At 44.8% G+C, this 24,231-nt stretch overlaps 1 protein-coding gene across 1 annotated transcript; it reads right to left on the bottom strand.

Moving 5' to 3' along the window:
• Nucleotides 1–4,419: 4,419 nt before the first annotated feature.
• On the bottom strand, nt 4,420–14,495 carry LOC146184585 (uncharacterized). Its single transcript, XM_084608585.1, has 3 exons — nt 14,173–14,495; nt 8,881–9,007; nt 4,420–5,051 (listed from the first exon to the last, which is right to left on the bottom strand). Exons 1-3 carry the CDS (start codon nt 14,302–14,304, stop codon nt 4,528–4,530), a joined length of 783 nt encoding a protein of 260 aa, XP_084464711.1. The 5' UTR covers nt 14,305–14,495; the 3' UTR covers nt 4,420–4,527.
• Nucleotides 14,496–24,231: the final 9,736 nt, after the last annotated feature.

The following is a 24,231-nucleotide window of genomic DNA, read 5'->3' on the forward strand; positions in this document are numbered from 1 at the left end:
AATTTCAGACCCTGGCTTTCGCACGATCCTTCCTTTCTTTTGGAGCGTACTGCTCCACGAAGGAGCCAGCATCTTTTCCATCCTTTCAGCAATAGTATCGTTAGCTTCACAAGTGATAAGCGAAAATTAAAATGGGCACGCTATTTCTTCTGCCGCTCAACGAACTGTTTAGCACCAACTGCGTAGACGAAATCTTCCTCGCTGAAATGTCTGATGCGTACATCACGCACAATCCCTTCTTTGCCCATTCCAATCCTGATCAAGGAATATTCTATGAGTTTATATATGTTTCGAGTAGCAATGGGAGCTGCGCCGGGTTCCCTCGCTTACGCTCGAGTGCATAGCAGTAACAGACCGTAGCAACAGCTTAAATAAACTTCAGCCACCGCAGTAACGATGCAAGATGAAAACGTGCAAGGCTGGCACTCTTTATCAACCTAAACTACTGAAATAAACGCGACTACTAGCTTTTAAAACGAACAAATTCAATCGAGCGTCTGCTTCAGCAGTAAATGAAGGGGAAAAGAGGGTGCTCGTTATAATACATGAAGGAAAGAAGCCAACAGTCGGCGAGGCCAAGGAAAGCATTGGGGATTGTACTTTGTCTTATATATATTTTTAATTTTTACTTCGATAATTACATAAATTAGTAATGTAACCTGTTCAGGGGAAAGATAATTAAACACAAAGTAGAAGAAAAAAACAACGTGCCACCATCGGCACATTGTTTTTTCTTCTACTTTGTGTTTAATTATCTTTCCCCTGAACAGGTTACATTACTAATTTATGTAATTATCGAAGTAAAAATTAAAAAATAAGACAAAGTACAATCCTCAATGCTTTCCTTGGCCTTGCCGACTATTGGTTTCTTTCCTTCATGATTCAGCAGTAGTAAGAGGAGTCATGTGATCCCACTTTCTCCCCTAGGTCGACACTAGCGCCGTTCGCTCCAGTGGTAGCACTCGCGCCCAATAGCAATTGGTTGGCAAAAACCTTCAGTGTACTAGCCATATGTGACTGTAGCTAGCTTCTTGATTATCGAACCACAATTCAGGAACTTAGAATCAATAAAGAACTCACTTCAAAATTTCGAAGAAGGTGTCCAACATCATATTTAAAATGAGCTGCCAGGAGTGGCACGAAAGCTGCTTCTTTGGCACCTTGATTTCCTCGCTGTTCTTCAAGTTCCATTTGCACATAATAGTACAGCACTTCCTTTTTTGAGCTAGATTTCAAATGGTCAGCCAGTCCAGAAGCGCACATTGGCATTTTTTCCTCTGATATCACCACAGCATTTATTTCAGGAAAGGTTACAGCAATCTTTTCTTTCTTTAAATATTCAGTCCAAAATTTTTTTCATTAATCTGTGGCTCACAGCTTCCTCACAAGCTTGTGTATTTATGCTGAATTCCTGAAAATGAATAACATTTGAAAAACTTGCCAAATTTCTTCGGAGGATGAACTTAACACATACAAGACCACTCATGGCAAACTGCCTCATATAGCTTGAACACACCAAAACGGCTCAAACCTTGATGAGCATGATTACTCCTTCGATTTGCTACATGCAGCTATGCCTTCTCCATGGCAGCATAACAGTATTTTGTAAATTGTGCTGTTGTAGGTCTTCAGAAATAATGTCTGAATGCAGTTTAAGGTCAGTTTAATGAATCTTGGGGTCGCACAAAATATTTTGCTAGATTTGGAATTTAATTAAATTGTGTGAAACATTTTTTGGTCACTTAATTCGACACTTTTGATCTATGGCACAGCAGCATCCAGAAAGCTGTCGTAGAATGATACTGAAAAAGCGTAATCAGCACCAAAAATGCAATCACAGCCTGCGGAAATGACACACACCACCGGTGTGAATAAAAAAAAACGGTAGAAGCAGGCTACAGTTTGGAACAGCTCAGAGAGCAGTAATAAACCCATACTAGAAAACGTTTGGAGCACTGAAATGAAGTTCTAGGGCCTTAAGTTGAAACACTTTTGATATTACAATGTTATGTTCCTGATATGGAAAAATATCCACTTTGATTCCCTCTATTCAGCGTTCAAGCTTTGCTGACTATGCACACAGCTTCAAAACAAAAATACAACCAAAACATGTTAAGATGCATAAAATAATGCAACTTACCTGAGCAGAAATTTTGAACAGAGTATCCTAAATGGAATGCTTGCTTCTAGATTTCATAACTGAACATTAAGTTGGACGAAGACCTTTTGTCTACTTTGACTTTCTCACTTGAGCGATTTTGGGGCTTTCTTAATTGGAACATGCTGGTGAGAGGCCCTGTATGACTTTCAAACACCTAAGAACATTTCTTGTGATTGGCAGCTTCATACCCCCCTCTCTTACCCAAACCCAAAACATTTCAGATATGCTTTTTGTCTAACATAGGCTTGACATGCATGGTATTAACAGAGGATCACTGATGAAAATTCTGCTTTTTTTCAAGCAGAATCATTAGTACAGCTTCTGTCAAGGAAGAACGCAGTAAATTCTTAGCTTGACACTGTCATTGCCGTTATCACTGGGAATTCAAAAGGCTGGAAGAAGATGCTATATCAAGTGCATATATTTTTTGTAACTCCCTCGTGACGAGTTGCTCATGGGCTCCATGGCGAAAAGCCGATTTTAAGGCTTGCAGGGCTGCTTTTGAATCTGTTAAAATCGACCCCCGCCGAGGGCTTTGCTGAGTGATATGCTTAATTGCGACACGAAGAGCAGCTAGTTTTGGGGCTCACGACAACTTCATCACTATATGCGTTAAATGGAGGACATGATATCATCTACCAATGGCTTCCAGGACAGAGCGGCATAGCGGGCAATCTCCAGGCGGACGAGGTCGCACGAACAGCCTACCAAGACAGCGACTGTGTGTTGATCAACTTTTCCAGGGCAGACGCAGCAGGCAGGCTTCGTGCACTTGCGCGAGAACACGCGCTCTCCTTGTGGAATTCTGGCCAGTTTGCTAACTACCGCTTAAAATCCCTCACCTGAAGCTACGGCTTCCACCTGGCCTACCCCGACGTGAAGAAACTTTGCTGTCCCGCCTGTGGGTTGGTGTAGTGTTCACAAACTGATTCTTTTGAGATAGGTATATGGCCAATAGCACTGTATGTACAAACTGCAAGTGCGACGAGACTATAGGCCACATTCTTTGTGAGTGCCCCGTATACAGTGAGGAAAGACAGTGACTGTATGCCGTGCGCTGGAACATCTAGATGGACACCCAATGACTGAAATAAGATTCTAGGTCCGTGGACACGGCGATCGTCTGCGGTGAAGGCCTCCAAGGCACTGCTCCGCTTTATGAAAAGTACAGGACTGATTTAAAGGCTATGATTTTGCTGTTACGTGATATGACTGTGATGTGATGTGACGTGTGTGATGTGACTGTACTGGCTTCACCCATCCCTCTCTTACCCACAACTTTTATATCCACTCACCCCTTTCCCCAGTGCAGGGTAGCAAACCGGTTTCTTTTACCGGTTAACCTCCCTGCCTTTCCCCCTCATCTTCCTCCTCCTCCCTGCAATCGTGTGTAGCAGGTTTTACATTTGCTGGAGAATAATTATTTATTAGGCTGAATGCTTTTCTACTTTATAAAAATTACCCACCGTGAGATGCATGACTAACTGGTGTGCTGCCATTGTTAATACTATGTCGAATACTATGGCAGGTATGTAAGAGCATGCCATCGCCCTGCTGTGCTTCTCACGGTTACCTGATGTAATTGCATTGGATAGCTTTTTTCTGCAAGCACCATGATTTTTAAAAATGATTGATAGCCCATTGTCTGGCAAAAATTCCGCTAAATCTAAATTTAGAACAACAAGATAGCCGGTTTGGAGAAGTTTTGGAGCAATGTATTTAGTTTCGGAGCAGGAAAAGAAGTTTAGAGCATAATAGAGCGAATCATTTGCAGTTATGAGCTGCTCACGGTTGTACTGAGTCACTATGGCAAATATAAAATTCCTTGCTCTAAAAAGGCCTCTGTTTAAAACAAAAATTACCAAGTGCATCACGCTGCATCCTTCTCAATAGAAATTCATAGCTCGGTCTTCAAGGGCCATACAGAAATTCCAGAACTCTCAAGGCAGATGAAAACATTTCCGTATTCAAGGGTAGTCAGGGGACTTACATGAACAACAATTTATGAAAGTGTCTCATAAGTGCAGCTCATTCAAATAGTTCGCAATAGTTCAGCTCAAGTTTTCTTGGCTTCCTAAAAATCCGAAATATTTTTTTTTTTACATTGCACCTGCAGAAAACTATCCTCTTTTTCAAGATCTGCCTGCCGACAATGATGCAGTCACAAAAGTATTCGGTACACAACAAAATTCTATTCTCTGAAGCATTTCTGCCAATCAGCCTGCAACCATGACCACACTGTGATGCAAAAAGGAACAGTACACTATCATATCTTTCAACACTCACGTCATATTAAAAGCAACAGAATAACAAAATTCATTTCTGATCAATACAGCGACCCTCACCTTAACGTCTTTTCCCAGCAGCTAGTCAGCGTGCCCATAAAAGAATGGCACATGAAACAAAAGAGGCCACTCAGCTTTTATTGCACTGGTCTGATGCACTGGGTCATCTGAATTGATAAAGTTTCTCTGAAGGCTGTAAGTTTCTTGCATGTATTGCAGCGCTAAAGGTACATTTATCTCCCTAAAACTCTTGCGGTCCTCCTGTTTCAGAAACCTTAACTTATCTTCAGTAGCATCGCTACTTTCAGTAATTATTGACTGCCAATTCAGGCACCCGTAGGAAACATTGGGACGCTTCATTGAAGGCTGGGCTGGTGCCTGAAGTGCTTGTCTCTTGCCACGAGTTAGGTTCTCGACTCTATTTTCCATTTGCTGGAACAGTGAGTCATAACCACGGCCGAGAAGATGGCCATCCACTCCCCTGTCTTGAAGAATGGGAAATTCTTCTATGACTGCTTGAGCCACACTGCGTATAAGTTCTCGTCTCTGTCGTGTGCATTTCTCCATCATCTGCCCAACAATGCATTGCACAAGGTCCCGCCTTTCTATTGGGCGGAGAAGAGGACTCCCTGCCCTTAGGCAGGCTTGCACAGTTTCAAATTCAGTAGTCAAGTAAATCTGAAGCCAAGTTGAAGCGCAGCAGTATCTGCAGCATCCTCACCACAATTTGAACCACTTGCACTCTGTATGCTTGAGCCATCTGATGGAAAAAGAAGCATTTAGGAATTTATTACATCTGCAGGACAACTAATGCATGGCATAGTGCACTTGATAAATGCCCCTAAACCATACAGAAAAGAGAAGATATGCTAGTATTGCTCGCAAAGAGTAGATAAAAATGCTCCAACTAATATTTTGATTCCCAGCCATTCATTCTTAGAAGCACTATAGAGAAGGGCACTGTCATTAGCAATGTGGATAATGCAAATAATACTTCTTTTATACAACGCTACACTACTGCTGTCTCGTGTGGAGTACAACGTCTGCTACAAACATAAATCGGTTATCCTAGCTTCAAAAAATGTAATACGTTAAAAGGTAATACATTAATATGGTAAAAGGTAATCTGTAATGTTCCCGTAGACGCTCATACGGCACCTTTTTTCAAACAGTTGAAATTGCTCACACTGCAATCTGTTAGATTTCACGCTGCTGCTAGCCTATCGTAAAGACGTAAAACAAAACCAGCCTTTCATCACGTCCTTAACGCAGTTAATTAGAAACAGAACAGAATACAGTACACGGTCTCCAGAATACTGGTATGTGCCGCATCCTCGCACTAAAATGTTACACCATCGCTTGCCACGCCTGTTAAACACCCTCACACGTAAAACCATTGATGTCACTTCTTGTCCTATCTCGCGTTTATAAGTTTTTCCTTTTGATATCAGCCTTTGTCAATGGCTGAAGTATGTCTTTTTCTTTCCTCGCAGTGTCTACTTTGTTAAATGGTTTTTTCACTGTTTTTGTTGCTCACGTGTACACTCTGGATTGTGTGGTTTTACTTTGGTTCTTGTAATATTTTCTTAAATTGCATTTTTGTTTGCTAGCATGATGCCTAAGCCAACATGTTCTTATTTTTTATGTATTGTTCTTTTGTTTTTCCTGAATCAGTGCCTGTGTCCGCTGCCGTTGCCCTCAGATTGGGTTTTAAGGCCCGTCAAGTTGCCGTGCGCAACTTTTTCCTTAAATCCCCCATAAATTGTATGTTTATAGAAATAAAGGCAATTCAATATTGCCGAGCAGTCTCATGATGATCTCTATTATACAGTAGCCGAAGTGGTCAGGCTGATGATCGAAGGAGTAGTCAAGTAATAAGACATTTCACATCAATAAGGGAGCAAGTGAAGAAACCCTTTAACGCTATACAAAAGGGAAAGCAGTTAGCTATTGCTATAGGGCAAGGATGCTCTATAGTGCTGGCTAGCCGCATGCATGCAGTTTCCAAAACAAAGGAGGGTCAACAAGAGCGCTCACAAGGCACAGGCGGTAACTGTGGAACTCGATTTGAGCTTCTTTGTATCGCAATCGTCCTGCACTACAACTTTGTAGATATGTTTATATCAACTGGATTCATCCAGCAGCTTTCCCATCATATCTCTAATGGTAAACTACTTCTATGAATAATGTGGGAGTGTTGTCTCTGAACGAGTTCTTTTGGCGGTCATAACACAAGGCTTGAAGGAAGCTGATTTAGAAATTTTTTCAAATGTTTCTCTGCTACAGCAAGAAAGACGTTACTATAACGGACGCACTCCGGCAGCAGACACAGCACAGCTTCAATTTAACTCCACCCAACCCCTCAACCCGCTCCTGGACTGCTTTCTTGAGCATCTGCTACTCATTTCTCAACTCTGAAGGAAAGGAAATAAGTAATGTTTTTCTAATGGTTCCTCAGCTAGCTTAACATTCCAAAAAGCGGTGTTTTTCGGTTTTAAACCGATTCTGCAATTTTTTACCCACGGTTGTTCATAAGTTTGACCGAAAAGCAAGTAGCATAACTATGCCCCACAATCAGTCATGCAAGAGAGATATAGGCACAAGTATAAAATAGCCTTCATAGATTACAATAAAGCACTCGATCCAAAGCATTAGTAGGCATGCTGGCATTGTGAAATAAGTGTGTGGAAGGGCATTATGTAAAATATGAAAGGAATCTGTCGGCTGCACATCAGCATATTTCTCCACAAAGGAAGGATTAGTATCTTAACAAGGTAGTGTTAGGCAGGGGAGACACTATACGTCTAAATTACTTTCTGCTTATCTGCATATGCGATTTCGGAGAGCTCTGGACTAGAACATTTAGGGGTAAGAATTAAAGGGACACAAAGAGGAATAAGGAATTTAAAATATGGATAGAGTATTCTTTCTAAGCTGCACCAATACTTTTTCTGAGTAAAGAGGTTCGCGTGTTGCTAAGAAAATTACAAAGTATATTCTCTAAATGTTTCCCCATTCAAATTGCCCGTGGGATTCGCTCATATCCTAGTCAATCCGAATGTCCGGTCAACGAGAGCCTAGCCTGCATCACGGCAGCAGTAGGCAAGAGCAGGGTTCTAGCTGTCTGGCTGCATCACAACTCATAGCATGTGCCATAATACTTGTGAACCATGCAATGCCACTGCATGTTTAAGAGCTCCAGGTGATTATAATATGTACCCCTCATAGCCTTGATAAACCTTAAAAGCCAGCACAAACTGAAAATATGTAACACTATGTTACCGCTACTCATGGGGCAAAAACATGGTGCCTAACAACAATGGCTTAACCTAAATTTAGGACAGTGCTTTTAGCTGTTGCAATGAAAATGATAGGCGCAACGTTCGGAGACAAGAAGTGAGCAAAGTGAGCCAGGAAGCACAACTTCGTGATGGATATTCTAGCAGAAATCAAGAAATGGAAATGGCAGGGTGTGTAACATAAAAAACAAGAAGACAAGATGGCAACCGATGGTAGCTAAGGAACTGATTGGAGGCTATAAGAAAGCATGCTTAGGAGGGCATGGCAGAAAGTTAGTGGGCAGATGAGGTTTGCAATGCTCTCAGAGATGAGGTGATGGTTTGGTTTGGTTTGTGGGGTTTAACGTCCCAAAGCGACTCAGGCTATGAGAGACGCCGTAGTGGAGGACTCCGGAAATTTCGACCACCTGGGGTTCTTTAACGTGCACTGACATCGCACAGCACACAGGCGCCTTGCTTTTCGCCTCCATCGAAAAGCGGCCGCCGAGGCCAGGATTCGATTCCGCGTCCTTGGGAACAGTAGTCGAGCGCCGTAACCACTGCGCCACCCCGGCGGGGCAGAGATGAGGTGACTGCAGCTGTTAAATGGCACAGGTAATTAGAGGGAAGTGGGAGAAGACTTTTCTCTGCAGTAAGTACAGCCAAGCTGAAACCATATAATGATTCAGAATGAGATCGTAAGAAACACTACCTTTATCACAGAATTCTAGCCCTTCACTAGTTGACCACTATATGCTAAGCCTGCATGTAAAAGAAGGCAGTTTGATCTTAAAGAAGCATTTCTTTTAATTATAAGAGCAGGACTTCTACTCTTGCCCTTTTATATTTTTGGCAGCAGTCAAGCATTCTTGCCGTTACAAATAGTGTTCCAAAGTGACTCAAGCTATGATGAGTGTCATATTGGTGCCTCCGAATAATATCAACCACCTGGATTCTTTGAAAAGCACAGGTATCGTGCAGTCGTGAATGCAAAGTACCCATTTAGTGATGTTAGTCCACTTTAAAGAACTTCAGGTGGTCGACATTATTCAGAGCCATTCACTATGTCATTCTAGCTTGTGCCTGCAAGCAAGTGTAAACGTGTGTAGATGAGAGACAGTTGCAAAATAATGGAAAGAAAAAAAAAATATTGTACCTTCCACTGTAGATTTAGCCGTTGGTGCTGCATCGGTGACAATAAGTATCCTCTGCTCCAAAGGCAGGTGTTCAAGTACTTCTTGAAATGTGTCTTCCTCAAGTTCTGTCCAATCCTGAAGAAAAACCTGATGGAAAAAAATTAAATCTTGAAAACAGTCAGTTTGTTAGACAGCTGCCTCATCTGTGAATATGTACAGCCGTCAGAATGCTTAAAGTGAATGCTCGAGATCGCGGCCTCGTCAAGTATAGCACCACTCAGCACCAGCCACTCGGTCTGACAACCTTAAGAAAGGTAGCTACAATCTCCACCAGCCCCGAACATAACGTGCAAGCACAGTGGCTAGCGTGAATGATACAAATATCCACTATGGCCCCATGCTTGATCATGTGTGCTAAACATGTGGACGGCTGTACTTCTATCAACGATCAAAGATATTAACTAAAGCTTGGCAAAACATTCCGTTAAAAGCACACTCAGTGGTTGGTGGTTTGGCTTCTAAATGGTGATTGATGCCATTTCCTTTTACCCTAAACTGTGATGGGAATGACGAGAAGCCTTTTGTTGCAGGCTTTGTAACAGGAGAAAAATGGCAGGGTTTGACAATAAATAAGCCGAGTAGGATGCACAAATTTTTTGTGCACAGATGAACGTTGTTGGAGATGACGAACAATGGCAGTGCCAGACTCTGCTGCACTCTGCAAGCATGCAGGGGGATCAGCTGCAGCAATATCTATGTTTCAAAGCCGCTCCATTCTAACTTTTGTCACTCAAGCTCGGCTTATGCGAGCCACATTTATGGTTGGGTTATACCATGTGAAGTAATCACAGGCGTGCGCAGAGTTCTACATGGGGAGCCAAGTTCCACCGTAACCCCCCCTCCAGACCCCTACGGCCAAAACGCCGCGCAATGCCGAGGAATGGCTACAACACAGTTTGGTGCGATGAAATTGAGACATATAAAAAACTTGCTTCTGGTCTATATGGTACACAGCTTTGCAAGGGGAATAACAAGCATACTGATAAATGCACACGGAACAAAGAAAACGACAGGATAAGAGCTCTTGCCTGTCTCTTGCCTGTCGGTTTCTTCTTTCTGTGTGCGTTTATCAGTGCGCTTGTTTTCCGCTTCCAATATAAAATATATTGTGTGCTTAAAAACATAACAGGATTTGTCATGAATGCAAAATTGAAAATGACATGACGATGCGCTTCTCACAACAGTTCCTTAATTGAATCCCCCCCCCCCCCGAATTTCCGGTGTAAAGGGCAAGTAAGCAGTTCATACAACACAGCAGCACGAATCCTCGACCATCAGTATTTTCAAACAACCTGTATGGCCACAACCCTGCACTTTCAAAAATGACAGCACAGGTGCGACAAACCAAAATATGGGACAACTTGGCGCCCCCCCCCCTGTGGTGGGATGGTTGCCCTCCGCTGCCCCTCCTGTACGCACATCTATGGAAGTAAATTGTTTGCACTAAACATAATCGCTGGGGTTGATCTGGGGTTCAGCCTGGTTAGATGAACGACAATGTGCATTAGTCCTATTTGAAATACCTGTTCCAGGACCTGGTAACGTGTGGCATCACTATCTGGAGGGCTAGTCAGGAGCAAGACGCACAAAATCTATGATTGTTGCTCGACTCTACATCTATATGAGTGGTTTTGCAGTAGAATTCAATTCAGAGCACCTTCCTCGCATTTTACAAAAGGCGCCCGATACTGAGAAATAATAAAATCTAAATATACAGCTTTTAATCCGCATGCTGCACTTGAAAAATGCCGACTCTTTAAAATATGCCACATATTTTAAAATGGGCATACATGTGACTTCACATTTGCATTGTGTTACTTGCCACTGTCGATGCAGTTCAGCTAAATTAAGGAACTCATTTGAGGAAAGCCAGGATGAATAAACATGCCACCAGTCAAAGGGTAATTCTGGAACGAGTGCGGCCACTTTGCGTTATTTTAGTTCTCATGTTGAAGCAGCAGTGCAACCATGGTAGATTCACATAGGTTGAAGGCTAACCTACCTGGGTCCTTTGCAACAAAGAGCCTTATCATATAGTCCTATTTCCCACCACTCATGAGTTCGTAGGTACCACGTGCTTATCATGCCCTTGACTGCTTCCCGTTCAAGTGATTACAATGCAGGCTTGTTTGGACATCTTTGCACTATAACAAAACTTGTGTGGAAAAGGAGCGTAGCAGTTGCCCCCTTAAGTTTGGGGTCATGCGTGCACACATGCTCTGTCACGTTATAACAAATCTTTTTAGTTATCGTTGATTTAGTTACAATTAATGCATGGGTCCATAAAATTGTTGTACAAAACCACTTTCTCTATGCTGCAAGTTAGAATAGCATGGTTCTCCTGCACAAATAACTCTTAAATCATACGTTCGGATATCGACTGCACTGCAGTGAGCAAGTCTGGGGTCCCTTGAAGTGAGCAATCAGCAATGAAGCAGTCCGAAACTTTTCTCGTGGTCTTAAACTAAACTTATTCCACACGAGACCATGCTGCACAAAGCCCTCATGAATCTAGCGGTGCCCAAATATAGCATTATTTGCACTTATCTTAAAAGCAAATTTTGCTCTGCATGTGCTTTGTCATATGGGACATTGTTAGCAGCACTACGAAAGCAGATTTGAAACGAACAATACAGTCACTATATGGTAAAGTGTTAGAAAGTGATGGGGTTTGAATCTTTGGGTCATCTTTCAAGTCACACAATAACAGCTTGTGGGGCAAGTTGGTGACAATACCCAGAACTGCGGCAAAACGTAGACAAACATATAGAGACAAACACAACACAGGCGCACACTACCTACTGTAATAAAAAATGGAACCCGAACTTCCTCGTTCCCACTCAGCCACTTCCTCCTCTACTCCCAATTACATCACACTCGCACACCTCTTCTTTCCTAAGCAGATATATGTTTGGCCAAAAATAAATGTTAGCAAGCCTCACATCTAAGGTAATGTCCAAGTAACAAATACAAGACCAAGTCCATCACTCACATTGTCAAAACAAGGCAGTCACAACTTCCGCCACAGGACAGAAACTAAAAACCAAAAAAACACATATCCGCAGCTGCCGTGAATCACATTCACTCCCATTACATGTAAACAATGAGACCGGTCTGTGAGTTTCTAACCGAAAAAACACATCAAGGCAACCCTTCTTTCAATCGCTGATCACCTTGGCCAATTCTGTCAGCTGCTGTTCATTACATAACAGAATGGCTTTTGCTTTACTATCTTTCTTCTTTACAAACACAAAATTCTTCTCAATTGCCTGGGTCGTCATTCTCTTATTCCTAAAACGGACAAACAAAGGGGCTTCACAGTTGTTCCGGCTGGCCTATACGAAGAAAAGGCGACCCAGGTAACTGAGAAGAATTTTTTGCTTGTGAAAAAGAAAGCTAGTAGAGAAAAAGCCATCGTGTTACGTAATGAACAGCAGCTGACCGGGATGGAAAGAAGGGTTGCCTTGATGTGTTTTTTTTTTGTTAAAACTCACAAACCGGACTCATTTAGATTTACTATTGGGTGTGAACGTGAACGTCATTTGTGGCAGGTGCAGATGTGTGGTGGTTTCATTTTTTTTTTTTTAGTTTCGGTTATGTGGTGGAAGTTAACTGTCTTGTTTGGACGATGTCAGTGATGGAATTAGTCTTGCATTCATTGCTTGGGCGTTACCTTGGATATGAGGCTTGCTAACATTTATTGTTGGAGAGACATACCATATATATGCTTGGGAAAGAAGAGGTGTACGAGTGTGATGTACTTAGAAGTAGAGGAGAAAGTTATGGAAGGGTGTGAACAAGGAAGTTTGGGTTCTGTTTTCTATTACAGTTGGTAGTGTGCGACTGCTTTGTTTATTTCTACGTGTTTGCATAGTGCTACAGTTCTGAGTTTCAAGTCACACATTGGGTGAAAGAACTGGAGATTATGCTTGTGCATTTTAAACAATGGCTATAGCCTGAGCAGATGTTGCGGCAGCCTCAATCTCTGGATCTCTCTCGGCTCCATAGTGTCTTGGCACAGCTATAGGCATAGGTGTGCCCAGGGATATGCATTAGCTGTAGCCAAGTTCCGCAGCAGAGTGTCCTTCCCCCCCCCCCCCCCCCCCGATTACCACTCTCACCAAAACCCCTATGCTCAGAATGCCACGCTATAGTGAGAAATGGCTATAAGGCAGTTATGTTGATGTGATGGAATTGCAACATGTACAAAAAACTAACAAAACTTGCATGTGGGCTCTGTGATGCATAGATATGGACGGGGCAAGACAAGTGCATTGATAAACGCGCACAAAACTACGCAAACAGGACCAGAGCTAAGTCTCTGTACAGTTAGCGCTAACTTCCGTAAGAGTTGCGCTTGCCTTGTTGTCTTCTTCATTCCATGTTCGTTTATCAGTGCACTCGTTTCTCCCTTCAGATGTGAAATACTGTGTGCTTAAGAAGCAAAACAAGCTCTGCCATGGATGCAAACTTGAAAATTACGCTATGACAGGCTTCTCACAACAGCTCTTTGAGCCCCTGGCTTCCCGGGGCTAAAGGTGGCATGTAAGAAGCTTATGCGACACGACATTATGGGTCCTCGGCCGTAAGCATCTTCAAAAAACCTGCACGGCCATAGCTCTGCATTTTAAGACAATACAGCACATATGCAACAATGTAAAGGTATAGGAAGACTTGGCGCCACCCTGATACAGGCGGTGTCCCCCCCTCCGCTATGCACACGCTTATGGCTATAGGTGCAATTATATCGAAAACCACATACTAGTAGCCGCATGTGGAAGGCTGAATGAAATGGTGCTTCCTGGTGCAATTCAAACACCATTCACACCACTGGCATATCACTACTTAGGGAAATAAACTGTCTAGGACAGTTTATGTTGCAATGAGGAGCTTATTCTCTGTGTCTACAGCTGGGCAAGGCAAAAGCACCTTACACTGGACCCTCATGAAAAAAATTTTAAATAAACAACTGTTTTTCCCTTCATCAAATGATAAACCAGAAAAGCAGTGTAACAGCTTAATTGCAAATTTATAACTAATGAACATGTGACAGTTATCAGGTAATGGTCATCTTTCCTTCATCTGCAACAATGTTTAGGATTCATGACAGTTGCGGTTGAATGTCACGATCAAATCAATGCCCAACATGTAAACTTCGAAGCATAAGTGCAAAATTGCGGCATAGTTCACTTGGTGAACTTCACTACCAGTACTTAGTCAAGCAAACAAGAACTTGAGAAAGTAAACTTTACCTTTGCATTTTCAGTGGTACAGACTCTTTTTGCTTGAGCCTGTTTCACAACCTCAGAAAATGTGGTAGCGTGAGCCATCTTTCTCACGCTGTGGTCCCCGCTCCAAAGCTTTAACAGCGAAATTGTTTCCATGCTCCTGGAAAGTTCACAAAAAGCAAATTGATGACATAGAAAGAATTATAGCCCACTCATGCACAAGTCAAATTAATTTTCACTGCTGACCACTGGCTGCCTACCAAGCATATAGAACGATGTCGCGTTGCTACGGCAATGCCGTTGCCGTAGCAACGCGATGATGTTCACTCGCCCTCGCGCTCGCTCAGCTGCGGTTCCGCAAAGGCGCTGTCGATTCCCCGCGCAACGGCAGCGCCGCATTCCTGACGTGATGGCGAAATGGGAAACGACGGGACGCCGCCAGAGCAGACGCTCCGCTACCTTCCTGCGCACGTGCGTACGGATGCAGCGATCGAATTGCGCCTGTGGGTTACTTGGTGATTCAAAAACGCTTCCGCTGATGCGAAACGGAGGTACTAAGTAGCAATGTGTGATGGGCAGCCATTATAGTAGGCGAAGCACCAAAAGAAGAGGCTCACGCGTGAAAGTTTGCAGATTCCTTTGGAAGTGTTTTCACAAGACCTGTTTTTCAATCTCTAGACAGCCTTCTTAGAAGTCTCGCGTTCTTTGTTGAAACGAAAAGAGCCAATTTCCCTCTTCTCCATAAGCTCGGAAATATTGACAGTCGACAAAGATGGCTTGGAGAGGCATGAAAAGGGAACAATGGATTAACACCATGCATACAAAGTGAAGGGGGTGGAGGATTATCCTGCTCTTCGCTCCCGGTGTCTTGCTTTGCCAATTTTCTGTGCTTGCTCCCTGCTTTGCGAGTGCTCGGAAAGCAACCAAATCAACAGATATCTAGCATGCTACGTCGGCGATCAACACTCATGTGCCCCAAGTGTCCACACCTGCTTTTTCATTTTTAAAATGACCAAGAAAATACCTAGGGACAAGGCCTTTTTTTTTAGGGAGGGGGGGAGGAGGGTTGGAAAACATGCCTTGCTGAGACGCTTTACCAGATTTCCGCAAATTGGACAATAAATAAACCAATATTATTATCAATATTAACGAAAATACGTCGGAAGTGCAATACAAAAGCGTTCATAGCTATAGCTCGATCGATGATACTCGCACGGAGCACCCCATTCACGTCACAGGTTTCGTAAATGCAAAAAAAAATTACAAGAGTTCAACGCTGCTGAACCAAATATTGAGCGAAAGCATCAGCTGCGGGGACCGAACGTTCTTCTTCTCTTTTTCTTCTTCCTAAGCCCACATAGGAAGTCCCGCTTTAACCGAGCCGTATGAACGCACCTTAGTGGCCTATAGGGGTAACGGGAATGCTAGGGTCCTAGCAGGCTGATTCTGACTCGTATGGCTGACGGCATGATCCAGAGCCTGATTTATCCAACTGTATGACGTCACTCCGTCTGTAGCGCTCCTCGCGGAAGGAGCGGGAGTTAGGCCGCCGTTGGTGCGCACCGCCTCGCACGGCTGACGGCGCGAGTTGGGCCCTAGGTTTTTGCGGCAGATGGCATGACGTCACTCCGTCTGTAGCGCTCCTCGCAGAAGGAGAGGGAGTTAGGCCGCGTTGGTGTGCACCGCCTCGCATGGCTGACGGCGCACGTTGAGCCCCCGGTTTTTGCGGCAGATGGCATGACGTCACACCAGGGGTGAACTTAAGGTCAATGGTATGTACCGCCTCGCTACGCTGAAGGCTTGAAAGTGCAAGTAGTGTTGCTTTCGCAATAATATCATAAATGAAGCACAACCATCTAATAAGAACACAAATAAAACTCGATTGTAGTACAAGCTTGATTTCACTTGCCTTCAGAGCCATATCGAGCCGGTTATGTCGCGTGCAGCGCACGGAGCACACATATGCTTTTCAGGCTGCTAGCGTTCGTGCCTTTAAAGAAACACCTCCTTTGGATTATAACTTATTCTTCTACTGCAAGATATGCTTTAGTAACGTCGCAATAATAAAAACAAAACCGTATATAGATCTCATGATACAGGCCAAACCACTGTAATAACGTATTACATATCACAATCTTGAACTTGGGACAATGTTTGGTGCCATTTATTCAGCGTGCACTTTTTGGAAACTTACAATTCAGGACGTAGCGTTCAGCATTATAGTTCTGCCCGTCTCTCTGTTTTCGCTGGAAATAATATTCATGCAGGTACCACCACCTAAATATATTGCAAAAGAAACAACACAAGACCACGAGTTCAATCACACGCCCGCAAGCTGAGGCATTTTTTTTTTTTTTGTTCTATGAAGCCGCATGGTGTACAGAAGACACGCAAGCCTATTTTACAAGTGAAGAACTTTCCTCGAAAGAAGTTTATTTGCGAGCGTCATTTTTTCCACTGTCAGATTGATGTTGCCTGCCTTGTTGGTCAGCAGTGGTCTCATTAGTTTGGTTAGAAATGTTCTGCATAGGTCCTTGGTGTGACTGTGGTCTTCTCTCTCGCAAATCAACTTCGGACATTGCACAAAATAGGGAAGAAGGGATGAAACCAACATGTTTCATAGCTTGCTGCTTCTTCTGACTTCCGGGCATTTCATCACCTTACTAACAAAGGTGCATGGAGGTTGTTGCGCAACGCTACTACCACCATTTCCAGATACCTTAGGCGTCCATAACCAAAACTCTTGATAAACTTAGGGTTTTGCAGAAATCAGAACGAGTACAAACCGTTAATAAAAAGAAGGGGACTAAAAAATAAAATAATGGCTCTGTGAAGTAAGCACTGGAATATATTTAAACTTTGGTTATATATAAAATAAAAACAAGGGCAGGAACTGAAAACAATAGCCAAAATAAAAATGTTTCATGTGATTTTGTAAAAATATCAATACCTTCTCTTCACATGGCCATGCAAGGTAACCAGCCAAGAATGAAATCGGTACTAACTCTGTCAGCTACTGGTTCACACCACACATGAATGAATCCAAGGTGACCCTAAAACTCTCTCGCAGCATACGTGATGACAACGGGCAAGGTGCGATTTTCCTAATCTTGAATGCCAAGTTTTAAGCTGCCTTTGCCTTAGAGTTCATAGGTGCATTTGCCGACTTTGATGCTTGCAAGGTGCCGACCTGCACAAACGATGGCAAAATGTGTATCTCAGTCGATTTTTTGTTCGCTAATGGTACCATATTTCCTCTGATGTGAAACTGCAGCCCTTGCGTCAACACTGCCGTTCCCACCATTGAATTGCATGAGGCTACTAAAATCGATACTACAGGAACGCTGTTGGGGGCCTGCTTTATAGGATGTATCGGAAGATGAAAATTAGAGATTCGGTTAAATGCAGTGCACTAGTAAGTCACACAGGAGACATTGTTGTAAAGATACTTGATGTGATCAAGAATGTACTTAATTAGCACCACTGTTGTCATGATTGTTGTCAGATTGGGACGTCGTCGCAGAGGGGATGGAGAACGGCGACGCGACGAGTTTGAGCGGCGAGAAGAAAAGGTGGTACGGTCATCCGCGACGGAACTTGCAGATGGATCGCCGGCGGCGTACTGACCTCGGGGCGGCTTCCAGGAAGCTGACATTCGGCACGGTAGAAAATCATCGGGAGTGCGAATTCGGCAGTAGCAGGAAATATGGCCAGCAAATCCGCAGGAATAATAGATGGGACGGTTATCACTGGTTCGCCATGGATTGCGGCGCAGCGGACGAGGTGGACCCAAAGGCTGTGGTGCCTGAAGAAATTCTTGCACAGGCCCTGGAGGCGTAGCGTACACCACCGGGCAGCTAGGTGGCCGTGGTCGTGCAGCGACGGCAACGTACGTCAGTGGTGCAACAGGAGTGGGGGCGCATGTCAATGGTGGAGCGACAGGGACGTCGGTGTATGCGAGGGGCTCCACGGCCGGCGCGGTCTGAGGCATGGGCGCTGGCGGAGGGGCAGATGGAAGGGCCTCCGCCACGCGGTCGGCGATGACCTGTCAAAGGGACGCCAAATTGCGGGACAGCTCGCAATTGGCTGGCAGAAGAGATATTTGGCGAGCAACTTCCTCGCGGATGAAGTCTTTGAGCTGCTGCAGCAGCTAGGAGGTCTCAGATGTTGCGGAGAAACCAGAAAGTGACTCTGCAGGCGCGGAAGGCTGTCGAGGGAGGATGCGCTGCTTGCGCAACTCATCGTAGCTCTGGCAGAGATTGATAACTTGAGCAACAGTAGTCAAATCCCGGGAGTTTAACATTTGGAAGGCGTCATGTTCGATGCCCTTCAGGATGTGCTTTATCTTCTGTGAATCGGACATCTGAGCATTTAGGCGACTGCACAGGTGGAGTACATCTTCAATATAACTTGTAAATGTCTCGCCGAGCCGCTGTGTTCGACCCTGCAGACGTTGTTCGGCGCGGAGCTTTCGTACTGCTGGACGATCAAAGACGCTTGTAAGACTGAGTCCCAAGTCATGATATCGGCTTCGTGGTTGCGATACCACAAGTTGGCAACGCCGGTAAAATAAAAGATGATGTTTTTAAACTTTGTGGCGTCGTCCCACTTATTGTACGAACTCACTCGCTCATACGAAGCAAGCCAGTATTCGCAGTCAGTGTCCTCAGTCCCGCTGAAGAGCGCGGAGTCTCGCTGGAGTAAGGAGCCAGAGCATCAATCGGCGGGGTCATCGGGTTGGCTGGGGGGTGTTCGTCGTTAGCCATACGAGTTACCGGGAGCGTGCGGGTTCAAAGCTCCAGCGTGAGACAAGGATATCAGGCCGCACCTCCACCAAATGTACAAGAAGGACGTTCAGGACGGCGTCGAGGTCGACGGGGAAGCAGGGCGGTCAAGACCAACATGATCTCCGCGATGGCAATTCCACACCTTCTTCTTTCTCATCAGTATCCAGCGAAGGGGTCCATCTTCTTCTTCACACTTCATACATTTCCTTGGTTAGCATTTGCTTGGACGTGCGTCCTTAGACCTGAATAGCTTCGATGTGGCAAAGTCCAACTCTTATAACCAAGAGAGTCGCTTGTCATCTGACAAATAGAATGGCTCCTCTTGGTGTCTCCGTGGCTTCACTGATGCGATGTTGTGCAAGGCATACCATTTTGACATCATTCTCATAAAAGTGATCGTAGCGGAGCTATTTTGAAACTCACGTGCTTCGGGATGACACAGGGGGTTGTCCTGGAGGAAATGAAGTGTACCTAAAACAGGTGGGGAAATTATATCTGTTGTCCTGCGCACCTTCATTTTTTCAAAGTTGTTTGGTTCAACATGAGCCCACGTGAGGAACTTAACTTGTAATGTGGGTAGTTCGGGAACACAGAGGGGACGGCTGAAAGAAGCAGGATCTTCACTTTTGTGTACTTCCTGTAGTCGTCATCTGTGAAGTGCAGTGAGTATACCAGTGACTTGGCACTCGGCTTCACTGGCTTCCTATTCCGGCCGAGCCATCCCGAGATATGTTTTCAGCCATCTTCTTCGACGTTGTGAATCGCACGGGAGCTCATGGTAACCGATCTTCGGATCTTTTCTTGCGTTCACGGTGCACAGCGGCACGCAGCAGTTGCCTGGCATGGTGCGACATGCGCTTAGGATGCTATTGACAAAAAGCACCGATGACACGCACGCAGAACTATCGGAATCACGCGGTTATGGTGAGCAGTCAAAACGAAAACACGCGCCAAAACAGCCAGCGAGCTCCTTCCGGGTCGTCTGCTTGTCTGTGCCGGCGGCTCCTCGTCATAGAGTGGTGGGGCCCCCGCGAAGAATAACAGCGGGAACAGCAACTTCTCCCAATACCTGCTTCCCCAGCCATTGAGTCGCAACGCGACGGGCCGCACCGAGTGCGCCTCCATTGAGCGGCCGTGCCACTGGTACCTCTGCGCGCAACGAAAAGGAGTTAGTTCTCGAGACCGGGAACATCAACAAAGACAAGGACTCCTCATTCGTCCAAGCTGTGGAAGGGCGGTGTCACGGTGAGTTATGTACGCAACACCCCATGTCAACTACACATTGGGCCAGACGTTTGGACTTGGTATTCCACAGAGTTACACCGGAAGAAACATACACCATCAACAAAGTAGAAAGCAAGACACTTTTTTTTGTCTTTATGCCTTATGGCAAGCTTGCGTAAAAAAACACACTTCTTCACTGATCACAAGAGCGTATCTATTGGAGTAAAGTAACTACATAATATACACCATGGCTCTGTCTAAGTCTATAAACTAAGCTAAACAAAATTGCTCTGGCAAATCTTTAGCTTAACCAGAGTTAAACCACAGCTATTTTTTAATGCCTTAGTTGCTGCATGCAAGCACTGCTTACGACATTGACCAAGGGCGAGTAATGTGTCCAATGGAAACAGCCACAATATTGTGTACCTGTTAAAATGTAAATAATTAGATAAGTAAATGGGAAACGTACAAAACATTTTATTTTGCCCTTTGGTAGGTTGACGTAGCGCCTAGCGACGGAGAAGTTAGACACACTCGTGTGTGTCTTCTTTATAGGAAATTAGCTCTTCAATTTCTTCTTCGTCCGAGGTCATCTCTTCATTGTGTTCATCGTCCAAAGTAGTCAACTCTTAACGGTCTTCATCATACGAAGATGGCAGCTCTCCACTGGCTTCGTCGTCAGAGGTTAGCTGCTCTTCACTGTCTTCGTCTTCCAGGTCGCTCAAGTCTTCTTCCTCGTCCAAAATACCGCTGATCTTGAGAAACGAGCGTATACATGCCGACGTATAGGCAAACAGTTGATCAAGTTGTATTGACCTACTGCCACTGGCATTGTCATGACCTTCCGTCGGTAGTTCGTTGCACGTGACTTCATCCTTCACAATTCCAGCAAGCTGCCAGAACATGTCAAGAACGAATCGCAAGGGTTCAGCAATCTTCCTCTCAGCTCCTGCTTTACTCAAGGACCCGAAGCGCTCGACTGTCGCTGGAAGCTGTGAATGCCACGAGGCCAACTCGAAGGCTGCTGCCCTGCGCTTGGACTCGGCTTGGAGAACGAACCCCGCGGCGCAGTGGACAAGGCTGTACTTACGGCGAACCAGCTCCAGAAGGGGCAGCTCGAATTCCATCGGGCGCGAAGAGTTGGTCCGCTTGAAGCACGTCAAGACGTGAAATGTTTGCAGGACTGAGGCCATGTTTTCCATCGCCTTTTGGTGCGCGAACATTTCAAAACCATACACTGAAGTGTCACGTCCGACGGCTACCGGCACCCAGTTCTTCTTCTTCTTCTTCTTCTTCTTCAGAAGCAGCGTCACGTACGTTGTTGTTTTCGTTCTCCTCTAAATTGACGGCACATACCCGCACAGGGGGACCGGCCAAGAATTGGGGTGAAGAGATATTTGTTTTTCAGATATAGTTGCAGCGCTAAAAAAATAATTTATGATTGCTAGGGAAGAGAAAAGGAACGCAAAATATCGAAAGCCCAAATAAAAAAAAGGTATTTATAACGCACGCCGGAAAACACAGATCAGGTAGCATTGAGCGACGAAGAAGTTACTCTCGTGCGTGTCTTCTTCTAGCTGGAACTCTTGACTCTGTGTCGCTGCCCTGCTACCATTTCATATAAATTCCTGTCTTCGTGTCAATATCAGTCTAAGCGTTTGTAAAAATACAAAATAAAAGGAACATCGAAACTCCCAAAAATATAACCTAGAATCTTATCAATACAAATCACACTCTAGTGCGTAGGACTTATAAACTGTTAGAAGATCCTAAATAGGTAGAGCTAAATAGCTATTAAATACTTTCACGTGAGGCTTCATTTGCTATATGCCACATTGTTTTTAAGGAAAGGAGAAGCGGGGATGCGGGTTCCAGCTGCAAATTTAATTCTAGGCGCAAATATTGTTGCGAAGATAGAGAAGGCTGGGTTGAACGGCCAGTGCGAAGCTGCGCCCAATGGTGTAGTGTCCCCTAACACCCACCGCCTATTGCGTTTTTGGCAAACCCGACAATCTGTCACCCTTATTGGGACACCCGCGCATGCGGGTCTTCCCGGTAATGAGGATGCTCACTCCCTGGCCCGAGGTCTCACTTTACAGGCTGGGGAGGAACAGTCTTCCTCAGATGCCGGGGAGTGCTTGCTGTCCTTTCGTGGCTTCCTTACCTACCAGCGCGAAAATAGGAGGACTTACGCACCGCCTGCACCGAATCTTACAATAACACAAGCTGCCCATTGGCGCAGGCTACAAACGCGCACAGCCCGATACCCTATCCTTCTTCACGCCGGCTTTCCTGACCAATTTTCTTCTTCCTGCAAGCTCTGTGGCAAACCTGGCGACTTTCTACTCACACTACTCACCTGCCCCTTATTCCCTCACCCTCCTTCACCAGAGGTGGCCCTAGATTACTGAGAGAAGCTACTCACCAGTACCTCCTATAAGGACCAGCGCAAGATCATTACATGCGCTCTCGCTCGGATAGCCCTCCAAGGGATTTTTGTTTTGCTTTGTAAGAGGGCCCTCCGTACATGGAGGGGGCTCTCAAACGCCATGTAGGGCGCAACGCCCCCACCCTCTATATTATCGGCAGTAAATGTTTCACCACCACCACCTACCCGGCTTCATTTCAATATGTGCAAGCGCCGCGGGACGAAGTATTTACGACCACCAAAACCACACGAACCGCGGGCGAATCCTCGCGCTTTGATGATGTCATAAGAGTGGGCACTCAAGAAGCCTTGTATAAAACACATTCACACCAGCATTCCCGCTTGCATTGTTAGGCTGGAACAGTTACCTGCTTGCACTGTCCACATCCAGACCGCGACCACGTATCAGCAGGTGAACTTTGTTTATCACTGTGCGTGCTCAGCGCCTCCTGTCACCTCTTTGTTTCCTTCTCCAGTCAGATACATGGAAGGGAGAAATGGAAATTAGCCCGACTTTTGAGACAAGGATCAAGAGCAGAACGAACTCCACCGCTCAGTGGTGTTCGTCTATAGGCTAAAAGAGATTCGGATGTCGCTTTTTGTTTTCCCCACGGAGTGTTATCAACCTGTTTAGGCCAACATGGTGGCAAGCAGACGCTTCCACCGCCGTTGGCAGCGGAGCACAACGCTGCTGCAAATAAGGCCACTCGTCTTCCGGTAGTGTGAAGACTCACGGTTGGGCCTTCGCATACTTTCGCACTTTTCATCCTCGTAATCATTCTGGCCGCAGTTTATTGCCTTTCGCTTATATTACCTTTTTATATTAGAAGGGAACCTTAGAGGTCGTTCGAGGCTTTGTTCTTGAGCAACCTCCGATTATAGTTTCGTTATTTTCCTATACTCGGACAGAGATCAATCAAAAAGCTGCAAATGCCACTTAGAGGAGACCCTGCAAACAATAGCGTCGGGAGGTTGTTGTGACGTCTTGGTTAATTGACACAATGTGTGGTTAACATCTTTTGAACTGAACTCCTCGCGGTCTCGCGCTAGCTTTTGCGACGGTATTTAAGCACGACGTTATGACACCCGGTCGAAACGATTCATTCTTGAGTTTCCATTGAAGGGCATTCGCTTACTCTTTCGGTTTTCTTGCGCCATTTCAGTAACTTCTTTTCAAAATTCTAAGGTGGGCTATTTTAGAAATGCTCAAGCGTCTTGAAATACAAATTTGCAAAAACTATGCAGACGGCTAGGTCATTAATACTGTATGTCGCAAAATAGTGGCAGCAGCGGAACGTCTTTGTCACTGATTAATAGCTCATTTTGCTGGTGGCCAGTCGTCGGCGAATGTAATTTCGTTGACCAAGTAATAACGCAAATATCATTGCGCTGAAACCGCACAAAAGTTGAAAGGGCCTGAACAGTTTTCTGCGAAATAAAATCCTTAAAGAGGATATGAAATGACTAGAAATGTCACTGATAAATATTTTGATTATGTAGAACGGTATGCACCTGAGCATTCCTCTAAAGTGCAACCCCTAGCAACAAAGGCAGGGATTTATTAATAATTTTTAAAAACTGCGTTTTCCGAAATTCGCAGGCTGCTTGGTTCTCGCGTGGCGGTGAGATTTTGAACTATTCTGC

This window comes from Amblyomma maculatum, chromosome 7, assembly GCF_055883805.1.
Source record: "Amblyomma maculatum isolate TAMU_Amacu chromosome 7, ASM5588380v1, whole genome shotgun sequence".
In the NCBI taxonomy this organism is placed as follows: Eukaryota; Metazoa; Arthropoda; class Arachnida; order Ixodida; family Ixodidae; genus Amblyomma; species Amblyomma maculatum.

What these genes read in the sequence shown, in the direction of transcription:
- LOC146184585 (XM_084608585.1), bottom strand. Translation starts at nt 14,304, where the DNA reads ATGGAAACAATTTCGCTGTTAAAGCTTTGGAGCGGGGACCACAGCGTG. An exon ending in GTACCACTGAAAATGCAAAG is followed by an intron (nt 9,008 to 14,172) that starts GTAAAGTTTACT and finishes TTTTTCCATCAG; the next exon opens with GTTTTTCTTCAGGATTGGAC. An exon ending in GGCTAAATCTACAGTGGAAG is followed by an intron (nt 5,052 to 8,880) that starts GTACAATATTTT and finishes TCCGCCCAATAG; the next exon opens with AAAGGCGGGACCTTGTGCAA.